The sequence below is a fragment of the Gymnoscopelus microlampas genome (genome assembly GCF_963454915.1).
Source record: "Gymnoscopelus microlampas genome assembly, chromosome: 21".
NCBI lineage: Eukaryota > Metazoa > Chordata > Actinopteri > Myctophiformes > Myctophidae > Gymnoscopelus > Gymnoscopelus microlampas.
The window spans coordinates 24,405,959-24,424,843 of NC_139958.1; the positions used below are offsets into that span (position 1 = coordinate 24,405,959).

Here is an 18,885-nt window from a genome sequence, read left to right on the forward strand (position 1 = left end):
AAAAAATCACACCCTGTGTGAAGAGAGTGGTGCCTTTGATGAGCCCCGTATTGATCCCCGTATTGATGTTGTCATCAATGTTTGTTTATTGGACAGACAGACAGACATACATACATACATACATACGGACACACGGACAAAGTCATGTATAGGAGTGGTTGGCACCACTCAAAAACAAACATGAAAGAACACAACAACCATATTAGTGTTATCCCCTCTTGTGATCCAATCAAACCATATACAGTGAAGACAGACAGACAGATACAGACATACAGACAGATCCATATATGGGCATAAAAGGTACAGAGACAGACGGTTACAATGGGTACTCTGACAAGGGGTAGAAGGGGTATTGCATAACCGGGTAGGGCCTGCATTAGCCATTTGCATCGTTCCTGGCTTGCATCGTTCCCGAGTAGATAAGTGCCCAGCGGGCACCGGTCTCGTATTGTAATAAATCGCTTTTTGAAAATCGTCAGAAATAGCAAAAATACCGTATTGTGCTGCGTTGTGAACATGTAGATCACTATTGTCATCCAACAAAGTATATAAGGCTTAAGTGGTCAAACCCAATGTTGTAGTACAAGACTGCATTCAAGAGAGCTCAGGAGTGGACTATAATTCCCTTCCCACCCTGAAAGCTCAAAGATAGGAGTGGAGAGGCCCAGGTTGGCACAAGAGCCTGAACTCCACGACTCTCCACAAGTTAGAGACAGTCCATCTCTGGGTTGTCTTGAGTGCTTAAAAAAAACAAAAAAAAACAATGAACAAGGCAGCAAGACTCTCTGTTCCAGAAATATAGGAACCACAGCCCAATCTGTGTGAGCCCTCCTGTCCACTACCTACCTCCGCTCCATTCAGAAACAGGAAACACAATCCTTCAGCTTCTCTATTCTGCATCAGTCCCTCTGGGGAGAGCGGCCCTTGTTTCATCTGTTTTCTCTGTCCCTCTCTTTTCTCCCTCCCTCATTCTCTCCCCCTCTGTCTCTCCCGTTACTTTGAAAGGCCTAACTTTCGGCGTGTCTCTCTGGAGTCACACCACAGATGAAATGACACACGGTAGAAAGAAAGAAAGGCATTCTGCTGCATGGCCTGAAACCGAATTCCCATGACGTCTTCCGCACTAGCTATAGTAACACACTAGTGAAGGCCCGGGATACGATTACACTTGATGGATTTAGACAGTGGCTTCTTTATCCAGCAGTAGTCAAATGAAAACATTATTTCATTATATGACCAGGTTGATACAAATGTAAATGGCACGCCTCAGTTTCTCTACCAAAGTCAAACTTAATTAAACCACTGAATGAAAATGGATTTCATTATAAACGATAAATGCATATATTTGTGCTATATTTCATCATTTTGTAGCAAGCAATGTTCTTCAGATTGCTAGAATGTGCATATCAAGCCATTTCTGGGCAGGATCGCACATCTGGTAAAGTGTTAATGGTTGGTGTTTTCCCCATTGAGACATTGCTTCAGTGCTCTACTTTCATGTCACTTGTGATTGTTATTTCAGTCCAAGCGTTGTTTATTCATCATTATTCACACCACTTTAATTGAGGGGCAGCAGGCACTCACTGCTGCATTGCCTGCATGCTTTGTCATACGATGGAGTTGCGTGCCAGAAATAGCAGATCTACAAACTCAAAACGTGTCGCAATATGACAAGTTTGTGGATTGTCAGCACGCAACTCTGTTGTACGACGGAGTATAAATTATTGTGACCAATGTTAGTTACAGTAAACGGCTGCACAGTGTCTACAAACTATGCTCATTTTGCTTTGGGAACATTCAGTTTCACTTCTGGAACCAATTTGAACAGCTGTGGCCTGGGAGAGTGAGAAAGAGTAGAGAGAAAGCGAGAGAGAGAGAGAGAGAGAGAGAGAGAGAGAGAGAGAGAGAGAGAGAGAGAGAGAGAGAGAGAGAGAGAGAGAGAGAGAGAGAGAGAGAGAGAGAGAGAGAGAGAGAGAGAGAGAGAGAGAGAGAGAGAGAGAGAGAGAGAGAGAGTGCGTGCGTGCGTGCGTGCGTGTATCCACACGTACGTGCATGTGCGTGTGTACGTATGTGTGTTTTGCGGAAGGTACATTCTTGGTTGTGAGTATCCACTGTATTTGGTTAACTGACTGGTTAAGTGATGATGGCCCGGAGCACCAGTGGATCTTCCAGTAAACTGACAAATGCTATTCTCTCAGATCATTTTTCTCCTCATTGACCTGTGGGTGGTCAGCGGGGTAATGTAAACCACAGTCATCGTGTCACAATGGTCGGGTTTTGTCACAATGATCTAGTTGGTTTCAAACTCAAACTAATTAGACATCATATCTCATCCTAGCTCCTTTGCTCCCCTTTTCACTTCTTCCATTAACCACATGCATCCTAGCGTCCCTATTCTGGCGTGAACATTCTGTGAAGGAGAAGATTGTCTATTCACAGCTTTGGCCATAGATATCATACATAAATATAAACGATATTAGAAGAATGGCTTGCATTCTTTGATTAAGACCCCAGAGCATAAAACTTAGTTGACATGTACACACCTTAGAGCATAATAACATTTTGTTTCTTGTTCTATTTTTCTAAATATATTAAGCACAGTTTTGTTATATATTGACACTTATCCAGGTCCTGCTGTAGTAGGAAAATGTTGTTGCAGCGACATAAACACAATTCAATAGGTAACCAAATGCGCTGTAACACGCGACACGCACGGTTTGCTTTTAACAAATTCCTCATGTGGACTTCAAGTGTGTGAGTTTGTGTGTGTGTGTGTGTGTGTGTGTGTGTGTGTGTGTGTGTGTGTGTGTGTCTGTCGCGTCTGTCGCCTCGCTAAACCTTTTTTTATGCCCACCGCAGAACAAAATATTCACGTGCGCGGCCAGTCAGCCAGTGTGTGTGTGTTTGTGTGTCAGACAGACACACAGAGAGATTTTGTCACCGTCACCGACCACAGAAGAAGTTCTTCTGTGCGTGGTGTTCTACTGTGCTGTCCTCTGTTGTTGCATTGTGTTGTCATTAAATATGTATTGACCACAATAATTGTAATAATCGCATATAGCCTATATATTGTTGGCTACTAGATCTAGATGTGAGGGCCCGAACCTCTAGTTTGTTTACATTTACCAAACTTACCTGAATAACTGAGTCACTGTTGGCCAACTTGGCCATAAATGATTACGCACTCAATAAGTCACCAATGTTTGAATTTGGATTGTAAATCATTCATTTCCCCAGGGAAAATGTTTGGTTAGACTTTTCAAGTAAATCTGTGCTTTAAAACCCATTAAAACACAACGATGAAGTAACTTTCGTAATCGATTCCCTATCCCAAGCTAGTTTCTCATGTGCCTGATTGTCATACCATAGGGCCTACTGAAGTCAACTGAATACAATGGCTTCCTCAGAAATCAAACAAACCACAATATACTTTGGAAAATGGTCGGCAGTAATGTCAAGTCATAGTGGAGTCATAGTCATGAGTCATAGTCAATGGGCTAAACATGGTAGACCACTGCTATCTTCCTTTAACAAGCTTAAATTTAGTGTTTCATTTTTAGCGTTGGCTTTGATTTCGCTAAAAATAGTACAACAGTTTGTGCATCCTCAATCTAACGTGGGGAAATTGTCCTCTGCATTAAATCAGGCTTTATGGCCTACTGTTGTACCAGCGGTGAGAAGATGAATCAAAGAGGAGTCAGTGTCACTGATTGGAAGAGGATTTGAGAAGTGGAGCTCTCCAACCACATTTTTACGGTTGTGTTGCTCAATGAACAGATAACAGATTTTCAACAAAATGTTTTTTTGTGGGGATACCCCATGGTGCATCCGGTTTGGCCGAGCATCTATACGAACGCAATAGGCTGTGTTAGGGGGAGGGAAGCCTGGCGAGGAGGGTGATCTTTGTCGCCGCATGTACTGGGCCGGCACCTGTCAGTGGGGAACGTTGGAACGGGAGGCGTAGGACGGAGGCACAGTGAGGGGTTCCTCACTGGCATGTGAGCCAGATAAATTAGTAACGTCTAAATTGGAGGAAAAAGGGTCATACAAAAAAGAAAGAGATGAAGCATTGTGTTAGTTCATGCAGGACACGGGCGTCATACTCACCCTCAGCTGTAATCAGCTGTCAGACTGCTGACTGAGTAATTGTTTCTAATCGGCCATGCTTTTCTACACACCAGCTCATTCTCACAACAAGGCGGTCCATACAAATATGGCTCCTACACTGGATCTCTGCTATTCAGCTGCCACACACGGTGCTGCTGGCAAAGCTTTGCCAGTTTGCCTCCACCCCATGCCTCAAATAAATGTTTTGCATTGTCTTGCTTTGGGCCTACTCAATCCATGGGGGGTTTCCGCGTCGTGTTCAGTAGCTTAGCATACTGCTTGGCTAATTCAGGCTCTTAAGAGCGGAGCCATCAACGCCAAGTATAACTGTATTCCATTTCTTGCAATGAATTGTTAAATATTATCTATGATGTGAGTGTTCCTGACTAAATAATAATTAGTTCAACTGAAAAACGTGTCATGGCACTTGCAACGGAGTATAAATTAACCCCTATTCTGCAGTGAGGCTTAGTAGAAGTCTGATCTGTGGGTCTAAAATGTAATCCATTTACTGTATGTTCTTCTACTGGTGAGCGCAGCTGTCCCTTGACAATAGCATGATGTCTGATCATATCCTTATGTCTGTTCCATTCAAGAAAAACAGTTTAACTTTTACATAATGTTGGTCTCTCTACTCTTCTCTCGTTCCCTATACTGAGAGTGTCAAGTTCTAGCTCGAGTGTCAAGGAAGGTGGTAGGTAGACTATTCTACTATGTGTAGAATAGTCTAATTCAAGTGTCAAGGCAAGTGATAGGTGGGTAGTCTCAGCAGACAACTTGACAAAATACAAGGAAAATTATTTTGAAAATGAACTCATACGGACTATCAGCTGCACACAGCTAAACGTTGACACCCAAACTCTGCGTAACTCTCTAATACATAAAAGAATCTGCCAATCAGTTGCACACATCTACCAAATTATGTCGAACTCGACTTATAAATGGCTGAGTTTCATCCACTCTGAGAACTTCTGGGAACTCAGATTACATCCACTTATACTATTTCTTTTTTTCTTTTTCTCCAGAAAGACTTTGGTCCGGACTGCCGCTTGATTGAGCGCATCGAGGAGAACAAGTACAACACGTATGCTTCAGCTGAAAACCGCAACAGGAAGAAACCCATGTTTGTTGGACTCAACGCCAATGGCAAACCAAAAAATGGGAAGAAGACACGCAGGAAAAATACCGCTACTCACTTTCTGCCCATTGTGGTTCAGCCACGGTGATTGGACAGTTTCTCTACCGCGTGGCTCGGTGAACTGGAGGGTTGGATGTTATTTTGGAGTAAGAGTGGGCTGGAGTGGTGGCTAATTTAATCAGATCTGTATATGAGGAGGATTTGCTGCACTGAGGAGGAAAGAAACAGAACTTCTAGACAGGAACTTATCACTACAGAGGAAGCAAACGGTTTCTGTTCTGCTAAAGACATTTCTATTTTTAAAGAGAGGTCTATGTTAAAAGAACTGACAGAAATGATACCAACAGGACAAGGCATGTTTTGTTTCTTGTGTTAAATTATAATGTACATGGGCACAGATGAAAATATGGAGAGAAAGAGAGAAAAAAACATCTTTTTCTGTGCCAAACTTTTATTTTATACCTGGATGAAACAGTTGGAAACAGAAAGGGAATGGATAATGGGACCCTGATGACCTTGGGGGCGGGGTATAGTTTGTCTTATATGTGTAAATGTGTGTGATCTGCATGGATGCAGTTATTTATACAATACTAACTCCTATGGGTTATTTATGCTGTACTAACTCGTATGAGGAACTGAGATGGAACAGATTTTTGGATTTGTGTCCACGTGAATTACTCCATAACTACATTTACCACCAGAAGCACTTGACTGGGGAGAGACTAAGAGGAGAGCAAATTTATGCTTTGTCATACGGCCGCGACGCTCGACGAAAGTAATGGATTTTTTCACCGAGTGACATGGTCGTGTAACCAAGGATAAATCAGGCTTGAGGGAGGAAAGGTAAAATAATGAAGATAAGGATAAAAGAGGAGCCAAATGAGTAAAGCCTGATTTATGCTTCGTCAAACGATGTCGTTGTGCGCCGAAAATAGCAGCATTTCAACGCATTAACTTGTAAATTGGCTATTTTTGACGTGTAACACAGTCATATGACAAAGTATAACTCAGGCCTAAGGGAGAAAGGTGTGGCTGGGTATAAAAGGAGGTGAAGGGACAAGAAAAGAAAACAAGGGAAGAACAGGAGAAAGATGGAGGATTAGCAGATTTGAAACAGAACAGAATGATTTAGTCAAGCTAGCACCATCACATAAACAACACATATTATTAACATGAAACAGTCACTGCATTGGGTTTGTCTCCTTCATTCCTTTCACCTGACTGCTTTAAAAGATTATTTATTTTATGTAATATTTAACAAAAGAAAAGAACAAAAACATGGAAAGGACAAATTCTTTTTTAAACATTTATGCTTTTCTTTTTTGAATACTAATCTATCATTTAAACATGAATAAAATAAATATATTTCTCTTTAATTTGTTCAGACTTGTCTTCTATTTATCTTGTCATGTTATTTTCAGCCACATTAAAAGTTCATTGCCTCCGCCAGGCCGAAAGGCATGGCGAGAGAGTATGTTTTGCACCCTGTCCGTCCGTCCGTCCGTCCGTCCTGTCCGTCCGTTAGCAGCTAATCTATGGCACAGTTGGCCCAGTCGCTGTGAAACTGTGCACACACACTCCCTCGATGGCAATTCAGAACCCCTGTCCCAAATGTTTCACATGGGCCTGTTATAGCGCCACCAGGAGGCCGATTTGTGCAAAACTCATTTTTTGACATTACTCCTACAGATTTTATCCAAACATGCAAATCGGTACACAGTATCTCTATAGTCATGTGATGAACCCGGATCTGTCTATTTAACAGATCCGGGTTTGGAACAAAATGCCTCAAATCATGAATGCAGTGTCCGCTTGCCGTGAAAGGCCTAAGAAGAAATGGCACCCTTTTCACATTGGCCTATTATAGCGCCACCTGGAGGCCACAATAACGTAACAATAACCTGACCTGGCGGAGACCTGTGCTCCGCCAGTTGCACTTTTTCATTTCTATTTTGTTTTATACTAGAGTAGACTTGCAAGGCAGTGGTTCTCAAAGTGGGGTCTGGGGACCCACAGGGATCCTTGAGAGCATTCCAGGGGGTCCCCAACAAAATGTGTTAATGTAGCATTCAAATCAGTTTAATAAATGTAACCCTATTTACATTGGCTATTTGAAAATAGCCAATCTACAAACTCACAACACGTCGCATTGCGATCCGTTGTAAGCTTGTTGAGCCAAAAAATATATATATATATCCAGACGGACAAATGCATATTAATTTGGGTTCTATGACATAAAAAATGTGACAACCACTGATTCAGTACAAACACTCAACTGGAGACTAGTGAGAATCAAACAGCCTTCACTGCTGAAACTGGAAACAATTCATTGACAACATATTGGAACGGTATCAGGATTGAATCCAAGTAGTGGGTGTAGGTTTGTTAAATGCCGTTTTCGCCGCTGTTTCGGAAACTCCATTGAGTTTAGATTGGTTGTGGCAAGCTCCAAACACACTATATTGTATACATTCTAAGAAGGTCTTTATTGAATAGCTTCAGATGGACTGTTAGTCCATGTTCTATAATAATATTACCATAACACATTTAATAATATAGCACATGACTGGATTACAGTAAAATATTTCTAAATGAATTCTGTATTAAATCTATAGTCATAGTTGGCATACCGGTACTTATTCTCTAGAGTTTTTTGTTTTGGATGTCAATTTTGCAAATCTTGAACAAGTGATAAACCATAATGGTATTATTAATAATAGTTATGGTCTCAAAGTGGACACCAATTATCAATTCCTTATATCATTCTCTATGGACATTGATGGGTAAATTATCCCAAACATAGATGTTGAGTGGGACACTATACTGTGTAACCTTTTTAAACCATTATAACATTCTTTATTATGGTTGTGGTGTGGACTTTGCCATCCACTTGAGTTGATTTTTAAAACTATATCTTTATGGTTATAGTCATCGTGCTTGGCACCAACAGCCCTTAACCATTTAAACCCCAGCATCTGTATTGTGAGGAAAACCTTCGCAGCACACGTGACACATTGTGAGCTTGGACTCCGGTCAACCAAGTCTAGGGTTTTAAATGGTTAAATCAGGTTTTAGACGAGAGGCTTTGGAGCCCTGCAGACTATCTGATGGATAAACCAAGGCTCTTTCATATCGTCACTGTCGGGTGGAAACCTCATATGTCCAAAACTGTTACTTTCCATGATTCAAATGCAAAAATCACAAAAATAGCAGATACAAGCTCAAAATGTTTTGAGCTTGTAGATCTTGTAGAGATGTGTTACTTTTTTGTGACACTGTAGTATGAATTAGGGCATTAATTAAAAAAAAAAAAACATAAAACGTTAAGATATGGAGATACAAGGTTTCTGCTCGACAGCACCGATGTTAGTGCACCACCTCTGCTTTAACATGTACACATGGCTTCCTAGAGGATAAACACTGTCTTTTTTTATGTCAGAACAACAAAGACATGAGGGGTTTTACCTATGGCCCCTCTCACACGCATGCACGCACGCACGCACGCACGCACGCACGCACGCACGCACGCACGCTCGCATGCACGCTCGCTCGCACGCACACACACACGTTTGCATTACTATATTTGTGAGGACATCAGCATTTTACGATGAAGCCATTTTATGAATGACACTTTTAGTTTTAGTTTTGCCTTAAAAACAACAACTGTCTGCTCTTTTCATTGTGCAATACTGACATATACAACTAAGTATACAGTAAATTGGGTATATAACTCCAACCTCAACCTCTATGAATGCCAAATCCTTCCTATCCCTAACCTCAACCTGAATCTTTTCCTAATTGTAAGCCTAATTGTATATATTTATTACACGGCTTGGTTGAATGCTTGATTTTCAGTGTTATTTTTCAATTATGACTACTGAACTCAACAGACCGCTCTCACCTAGCTGGCTCATATCAATCTGCGTTGCTTGATTTGTGCTGTATCCAACATGACAGCCATGTAAACAAACACACAATGTAATTTAGAGCTAAACAGTACACTCAATAATGTTTTTTGAAAACATTTGAGGCGCGGAATATGGACAATGCAGTAACAGAATATTGATTCATATTTGATCAACACTTCCATCCGTGCACTGGACGCACCTGGCATAAATTAATGGACTACTCATTGCCGTAAACAATGAAATCCTTTTAAAATCAATCAAATCATTTATTTTATTTAGTTTTTACCATAAAACAAAGATTTTTCTTGTGAGGATATAGCTGATTTCCCAAATCCTGTAGTCTACTTGTGGGGGCATTTGTTCTTACATATAGTAAGTAATACAAGTACACACATGTGCTCGTGCGTGCACACATGTTTGTGCGCATGTACACAGACACACACGCACACACACGTGTGCGTGCACACACACACACACACACACACACACACACACACACACACACACACACACACACACACACACACGCAGTGCGGTCACGTGCACACACAGTGTGGTCTACATGAGCACACACGCACACGTGCGTGCTCACACACAGTAACACGCACACACACGCAGTGTGGTCTAGCAGCTGGGACCAGCCTCCTCCTTGACCTGGCTTGTCTGAAACCTGTTGCTGTGCCCCAGAGACAGACAGACACATGGAGGAGGGCATATGGCGTAACGTAAATATCACTCCCCTGTTTATCACCTGATTCTAATTAACTATGATGTCATGCTTTCTTTATACCCCACCCCCTCTGTCTCTCTCACTCTTTTTCTTTGTTGGTGTCTTGTTCTAGTTGTAGATGTTTTCTCTCTCTCTCTCTCTCTCTCTCTCTCTCTCTCTCTCTCTCTCTCTCTCTCTCTCTCTCTCTCTCTCTCTCTCTCAAGCTCTTCACTATATTGTATTGTTTTCACCTTCCTCTCTCCCTCTCTCTCTCTCTCTCTCTCTCTCTCTCTCTCTCTCTCTCTCTCTCTGCAAACTTCTACTCTAATCTTACATCCATTCCAGCAATTAGTGAGATCAGACCAAGCGCAAAGTTCACACACACACACACACACACACACACACACACACACACACACACACACACACACACACACACACACACACACACACACACACACACACACACACACACACACACTCTCTGACATATGTACATACCAGACTATGCAGTTCTGCATTATGTGCAGACACACACAGTGAGCTTAACTGTGAGTATGATGGAATCCACCAGACTGTGTTTATTACAAAAAAGGTCCTGGATGCTCCGTTGTGCTCAGGAATCCTCCATGTCTAACAGTCATGTCAAAACGTGAGTAAGTATGATGCATCGAAGGGAGATTCAAATTTCCTTTCATCCGCCCAGGGCATCCAGCTCTTTGTTTATATGATTACTTGGGTGTTCTGTAAACGACATATCAAGTACAATTACTCTGAAATGTGTTCAAGACACTGATCCCCCCCCCCTCGTAAAGTTCAAGGGCTGGCATTCCTCAGCCAAGATGTCTTTATTATTTGGTCGTACAACTTGACAGATCTACATAATGTAAGCTTCACTATTTGTGCCATTATTAGAACACGGAACGTTGGAATAAAAATGGCAGAGGGCTTCGAAAGCAGAGACAGACTTGTTTATTTGCTCATTTGTGCAAGTCAGAAACAAGTCTCCTTTCAAAATGTATATATAGATCTCTCGGAAAAACTGAATTTATGGCAACTTGAATGTAAGTGAATGCGGTCTAGCCGTCAGCCATTATGCATAACAAGACCAGACTTAAAAAGCAGACCCATTTATTTAAGACAGATGTTAAACACTCATTATCAAGTCAATGACATCTGAGTGGGGCTGTTCAGCTGCGTTGAGCGACGCACCATTTCTCCCATTTCTGTATTACCTCTTACATGTTTCTCAAAACCGTGTTTGCCGATGTCATTGTGTGTGTGTGTGTGTGTGTGTGTGTGTGTGTGTGTGTGTGTGTGTGTGTGTGTGTGTGTGTGTGTGTGTGTGTGTGTGTGTGTGTGTGTGTGTTGTGCTTGGGTATGTTTGGTTAGTGTTTGGTTTGTTGAGGCATGTGGTGAGGCTCAGTATGCGGTTTCTGTTTTGACTACATCAGGATCTATCGGACCTGTGTCGGACCTCAAATGAAACGTACACCATCGGCTTCACACGTTCACAGCTCCTCTGTTTGCTCAGAGAGACTTGTGGCCGCACGACCTGACCGCAGCAGCAGCTGTGAATATTTTACTTCCTGGGGAGAGAGAGAGTGAGAGAGCGAGAGAGAGAGAAAGAGAGAGAGAGAGTCCTGGAGGATAGAGAGTGAGAGAGAGAGAGAGAGAGAGAGAGAGAGAGAGAGAGAGAGAGAGAGAGAGGAGAGGGAGAGAGAGAAATGGGGAGGAGGGGATATGTTTGCAGAGGTGGAGTGGAGGGAAAGGAGTGGGTTGCGAGGGTTGTAGGGGTGAGTGTGTGAGGGAAAGATGGGGTGATGGGGTTGATTAGAAATGTTGCCAGAGAAGTTGTGAGAGAAGGGGGATGGGGGGAGGGTGAAGAGGTGGGGTGTTTGCAGAGGTGGGGGTGTGAGGGAGAGGCTGGAGGGGACTTTGGGGGGTGCATCATTGGAAGCAGACCAAGGGAGTTCCTGGAACCCAAGAGGTGAGAGTGTGGTACATCAGAGAACCAGGTCCTTTCCCCCCTTCCCTCAGTCTCCCTCTGCCTCTGCTGCTTTGCCTTTCGCCCCACTTATCTCCTCAGCAGCTCTCATTAAAAAGAAAATCTTTTTTCATCCACGCTGTAATATTCTTAATCTTGTTCTTAATCCTGTGTTATATACTTAGTTGTGTGCTGGCTTTTACATCTTGTGTACAGGTACAGAGTATAATTCTTTGGTTTTATAGGTTCCTCAACAGAGCCTCACAGCATCAATAAAACAAAAACACAGCAATAATAATAATACATAATGGCCCAGAACAATAATGTTCTGTATGTGCTTGGTTCCTACAACTAAATGCTAACCCACTGCACAGAATGTGTGAATACATATATATAGGCCTACATGTATCTCCACATTTGGTGCACATTTAGACATTCAAAGTGGCATGTGCCAGTGTGCGACGTGCCGTGGTGGTGTGTGTTAAACACATAGGCTTCCTCTGAGCTGCACTGCACTCAACACAGGCAGGTGGGGCGGTTAACGTTACTGCCGCGTGTTACGTTTTTCCCTGGTCTGTTTGGTCATAAGCCTGATTAGAAGTAGCGATTTAGCAGCCTACTGCCAGTGGTCTTGTGGCTACGGAGCCACTTGCCACGTGGCAGCATCTGACACAGTCCGTGGTTGGGATGGCCAGGGTCTCTCTGAAGTACAAGTCAGGGTGTATTGTTTTCACACTAATACGCTCCAGACAGTCCCATACTATTGTCTTGGGATAATTTGAAGTTGAGGTTGAATGGGTATAACAAATGTAAGAGGAATGTTAATGTCTTCTGACATAAATCATTGTGAGAACTGAATTCAACATTCAAATTTGATTGGTGTAAAGACACACATTTACATGTATCTTTAAAAAGACAGTAAACTAGGAAATCTCTAAGGCAATGTTTCTGAAACAGAAACGTACTTGCTAGCCTGGTAAACCATGCCGGTCGCATGAATTCACATTATCATGTATTGACACATGATAATGTGAATTCACGTGACAGGGATGGTTGACCAGGCTAATTACTTGCTAGCAGTATTAAACATTTAAAAGTATGTGGACTATACATTATATATAGAGAGTCTGTAAATGGAGTATATTTAGTCCATAATGTACAGTACATAATATACAGTCTGTAAAAGAACCATTGTCTACGGTCCAGTATATCTTGCATCATGGCCCACTCCTCAGCCATTGGACTTTGGTCTTCTGTTCTTGTTTCCTGTAGGTTTAGGTGTTTAGTCATGTTCATTTCTGTAGCTTTGTTTCGTTAGTCTGTTCTTCCCCAGGTGCTGTGTCTTATTTTGTAGTATGTCCTCCTTGTGCTTCCTGTCTGCCCTAGAAGCTGTCATCTTATTTCACCTATCCTGCATTAATTATCCATTGTGTTCACCTGTGTATAGTCAGCCCTGTTTGTGTGTTAGCCTAGCCTATCCCTGTTTTGATTGTCAGTTCAACTCCCTGTGTCCATTCAAACTCCCCTGGGTATCCAGATTTTTGTAAGTTCATCATTCTAAGTCGTACAGTATATGTGTGTGAGTGACCTTATGTTTGACCTGTCCTGTTTCTGGAGAACCTTAGTTTATGGACTGTATAAGTTTTGGTGAAACTTCATTGTAAAAACTCTTGTGTTTGGCCTCAGTCGTCTTGCATTTGGGTCTACTCCTCACTCACCTTGACATTTTGCCTATAAAGAGCGTATACTGTAGCCTGGTAAACCATCCTGGTCACATTAATTCACATTATGATAATGTGAATTCACGCAATCAGGATGGTTTACCAGGGTAAGTATAGTCTATATAGTCCTTTTGTATCTAGTCATTTAACTCTGTAGTTGTCTATAAATCTATAAAGTAGATTATACATAGTCATAATATAAAGACTATAGTGAATAGTCTAACAATAATAAATTGACTATGTATAGATGATATAGTCTATAAAAGTACTACACTGTATCCACTATACTGTATGTTATTCAGTACTAGTCTAGTTGATTATAGAGACTATATCAAATGCAACAAATATAGACTATAGGCTTGATTATGTATACACCAACGTATAGTCATACGTCAGTACAGACTATACATTGATTATGTATAAATACAATAAATAAATAGACTATAGAGAGACAATGTATAGGCTATGTCTGTCTAAATTCTCACTATACAGTAATGTAATGATGCAAAGGATCTTGCTACTACAGACAACATCCCTTAACCCTCACCTCCGTCCACTTTACACACTCTCACACACACACACACACACACACACACACACACACACACACACACACACACACACACACTTCTCCACCCTCTCTCTCGTTCTGGTCCAGAAGCGAGCAGGAGCTGGAGCACCGCCCTATAGCTCCAGCCTCCATCCTCCCATCTCCTGAGGGCTTCGGGTTTCCTGCAACAGGTGGCTCAAACATTTGCCTTGGCCCGCACTGAGGTAAGGCCTCTGTTTATCGATTCGGAAAGAGTGAGGAGAGTTATGCTTGATTTACACTTCGCCATATTGCCGTGCCGCGTGCCGAAAATGGCTGATCTACAAGCTGTCGTGATGTGTGATACGAAGCGTTGTGCGATTGTAGATCTGCTATTTTCGGCATGTGACAGGTATGTCTTACGACGACATAAATCTGGCCTTTTTGAGTAGGAGGGACAAAGAGAAAATTTGAAACAAGATAAAGTTAGTGCATGTTGAGTGATAAAGGTAGGATGTGCTTTCCTAGATATTGTTATATTATATTTGACACTGTCGTGTCGGCGTGAGTCCAGGTAATTTAAGAAGTCTGTGTTTCATCCTGTGTAGGCTATAGTATGAAGAAGATGAATACTACAACGTAAATATATCTCTCATGGTGATATTGTATAGTCAAGGTTGTGATAAACTTACGGAACATTTTCCAGAGCCAGAGCCAGAACTATGCTTGTACACTGTCAGTCCGCTCCTCTCCTCTCCTCTACACCCAAGGAGAGGGGAGTCACAATTCCAGGTGTTGTGAGCTTGTAGATCTGATATTTTCGGTGCGCGACACCGGCACACAACCACATATAAATAAGGTTTCACCCCTGCTTTGCCCACTGCTCTCCAGAGAAATATGCCTGCAGTCTAAATGAAAATCTATTTATTGTTATTGTTGGCTGTATCCCCTGTAACTTTGCTGGCGTGATAGACCCAGGATCTGGCATGTGTGCCTGTATGTCAGTAGAAAGCTTCTATTAGGCCTTGATCACTGGCTGCCTGACAGCAGAGTCAACATGCAGGGCATTAGGCCCTGACACACCATCAAATACAAGCTAATTTATTGGGTGCCTGCATCTAGTAAAACGATATACTATTCTGCTGAACAACATTGTATTTTTATGGTGTGGCTCCTCAGAGCAAGTAAGCCGTAAAGAAGAGGGTTTGTCTGTGTATAGTGTCTGTACGTATGTCTTGTGTTTCTGAGTGTCCACTGTCTAGGGTTACTTTTGCAAACAGCTGGGCCAATCAGAGCCAGATTTGTTGTGCATACCTCCAGTAGGCCACAGAACTATCACCACTATTTCTTTTTCACATATCCTTCTGTATGTTAATTCCCAAAATCTCTGCATTTGCGCATTTTGTCTGCACATTTTTTGTTTAATCAATTCCAATTCCACTTGTTTATCCTGTGTCCTGTAGTTCTCTTTCCTGATTGAATAGAATTGTTATCTCGGCATGAAAATATATATTTTCTGTTTACTAAATAGCTAGAGAGAGACGGATAGACCTCTGTTACTGAACAAACACTCTATAGCAATTATTTCTATAATGATATAGAAATAATATATAGAAGAACAATGAACAGCACTTTCAGAACCATGGATAGCTCATCGTAATATAATTATGTCATCGTGTTATCATTATAAGAGTAACACTTTGATTGTTTTCACTGGGGTACTGTTGTAGCATTTATTTTTTACCATTTTGCATCCCTTTATAGCACTTGCTATAGGGCTGGGCGATACGACTTCAAATCAAGATCACGATCATTAAAAACCTTTGCCTCGATTACGATTAATGAGAGATTATTAAAAAAACATAAATAGCAGATCTACAAGCTTAATGTGTCGCGATGTAAAGCGTTGTGAGGTTGTAGAGCGGATAGTTTCGCTATTTTTGCACGATGAAGTATAATACAAGAAGTGGTTAATCAGATTAATCGATAGTCGCTTATAAAAGTCTACTAGACCTTTTTCATGTCGAATTGTTGCTATAAGAAATAAAATCTTTTTTTTTTAAGAACCTTGCTTTTCGTTTATTTGATTAACCTACATGATTAAAAAAAAGAAAAAGTTGTTTTCAATACATTTTGGTTAATTACCCTGCCCTATCAGTTCAATAAGAGAGAGATCGAGTTGTTGTAAAAGGGAATTTATTGAATAGGCACTTTGACGTAAGCATTAGACTCCATTAACATTTATCATACATATGCAACATACATAGTATGGAATATGCTTAATAGGGACAACCCCCTGTACAAAAGTATGAGAAATGAATGATGGGGAGAATCCCGGGAGTCTAGACGCTGGTGGTGGCAGTGCGGAGACCCTCCTTCCTTCTTAACTCTAGGCGCTTGAGACGTGGTGGAGTTTGGGGTTGGAGGTGGGTTGCTTGCTGCATGCTGGAAAGAGAATGACCAGTGAGAGAGGCAGTGATATTTAAAGGCGGAGTCCAACCGCCTGATTGGCTGACTGCCGATTGGCAGATTGACTGCAGGTTGGCAGATTGGCTGCAGATTGGCGGACTGACTGCAGATTGCCAATCTGCGGTCAGTCTGCAGAACATAACAACTCAGTGATCTTCTTTATTGAACTTGCGCTGTGAGCTACATTTCGGTGATACTTCGAATGACCCAACTGCAGTATGTAACCCTGCTGAAACACACAGTACAGTGAGTACATTAATAGGGGGTGAGTCAATAGTGAGTAAGAGAGAAATAGTATCATAATTCATACAGTATGGTCTAGGACGCTGGTTCTCAATCATTTTCATGTCAGGGACCCAAAATATCCATTGGCAACTTTCAACCTGCCGTCCCTTTATTGGACATGAAATATTGTCAAAATGTTTCAAAAACATAATATTATATTTTTGCAAAAATAGCACAAGCTCACAGTGCATTGCGATGCATTGTGTTGTGAGCTTATAGATTTTTGCAATTATAAAATAGGGTTTTAGTGCTTAAGTTGTTTTAAATAGACTTCAACATCCCAAAGTGATGCTCTCTAACCAATGACTGAAAGCTACTACTGCTCCAGTAGTAATCCCCACGCGCAATCAAAAAACATTAACCGGATAATTAAAATGTATTTTATATATTAGCTCCACTACTTACATTAACCACTTAAACCATATATACATATAGACCAGGCCCCCCCAGGGGTCTATACTTGGTCTCCTCCTTTTTTCCCTCTACACCAAATCTCTTCGCCAAAATAGCCGATCTACAAGTTTGTATATTGTTTAATTTCGCCAAATGTTCGCCCCCAGAACAGAGATGCTAAGGTTTATTTAACCAGCATTGCCAGTCTGCGCTGTAGGGCATAAAAACGGCATGGACATGATTTGGCGCCTGCCACATTTCTCAGCCTGATTCTCAAACTGCAGTGAATTGAATGTTTTCCTACATATTGTGGAAGCATGGGGCGAAAATCATATTGGTTTAATTTGATGGCAAAATGGATACCAGCCAGATATTTGTGTTTCATTGGAAGGCCTTTGCTGATGAAAACAAGTGAATAAAAATACAATGGAGGCCCGAGGTTTAGTTAAATGTAGTGTTTACACTGCATGGTATAGATTTTTATATAATGCACTGAAAGCTGTTATGATAGAGAATACCTTTGCCATCTGCTATTGATTGGTACGGGCTCTCACGTAGAAACATCTGTCATCGAATGGATCAAAATAAGGGTATTACTTCCCCCCCAAAGGCCCTCCCTTTTAATTCTGCCGAGTTTCACCCTCGATGTGAAGCTGGAAGCAGAAGTGCTGAAACGTATGTGATCATTCCATCTTCAAGCACCCCACACACTGGCATGGTGCTCAGACAAGGTCTAGAGATTCCATCCACCAGTCCACCACAGCTGGAGAGCTTTTTAGCATTATGTCCAGACCAGCGGTTCCTAACCTTTTCTGGATCAGGGTCCACTTGAAAATGTCTAAAAGTGTTCCCGGCCCACCCATCTGACAACTGGACATCCGGCTGCCGTGAGTGCTCAGATGTGTGGGCCGCATGCATGATTATTCTAATGATCGATCAATCAATCGATTTTGTTACGTTTTTTCAAGCTTTTGAAGAAGAAATACTGGATTGGGATTCGGGAATCGCTGGTCTATAGACTTTTTCTGTAAAAACCTGTAAATGACATGATATATGAGATTTTCTCAAGTACATATCAGAATCATATTGCACAATCAATGGTTTTGTAACCACTTGCATCGACTTCACAGGTCAGGATAATACCATTTTACCAGAGTGTGTGTGTGCATATACGTTACGTGCCGGAAATAACTTGTGAGCTTGTAGACAGGCTATTTTCGGCCTGTGGAAGGTTGCACAAGAGTTCACTGACTACAAACAAATTCAAAGCTATACTTACTCTAAAGTATCTAACTATATAAATGGCGAGCAACTTCCGTGCCCTCGGTGGTGACACCCCACAGCTCTGTTATCGACTAAACACAACACCGTCAGACCACATGTCGCCAACACTGTCGCCACGGCGGGCGGCCTGAATTTACGTTTCGCGTAGGGCACCTGGCATGCCTCACTACACCGTTCCCACCTCGCAACATAATTAATTCTACTCACCAAATGTCGGACAAAACGGAAGGGGAGGCAGCTTCGTACCGTTTACCGTGCGCACGACCTCATCACCACAACAGCAGGCAGCCGCTGCGGGTTTTTTTTCCTTTTTTTCCAAACTTTTTTTTTGGTCACCATTTTCTCCAGGCACCAT

At 41.8% G+C, this 18,885-nt stretch overlaps 1 protein-coding gene across 1 annotated transcript in view; it reads left to right on the forward strand.

Moving 5' to 3' along the window:
* The window catches only part of fgf10a (fibroblast growth factor 10a), a 29,537-nt gene extending 23,007 nt beyond the window's left edge, over positions 1-6,530 (forward strand). The window contains exon 3 of the mRNA XM_084047687.1: positions 5,133-6,530. Within this exon, the coding sequence (XP_083903813.1) occupies positions 5,133-5,333 (201 nt within the window). The 3' untranslated portion in view covers positions 5,334-6,530. The remainder of the gene's footprint in view (positions 1-5,132) is intronic.
* Positions 6,531-18,885: the final 12,355 nt, after the last annotated feature.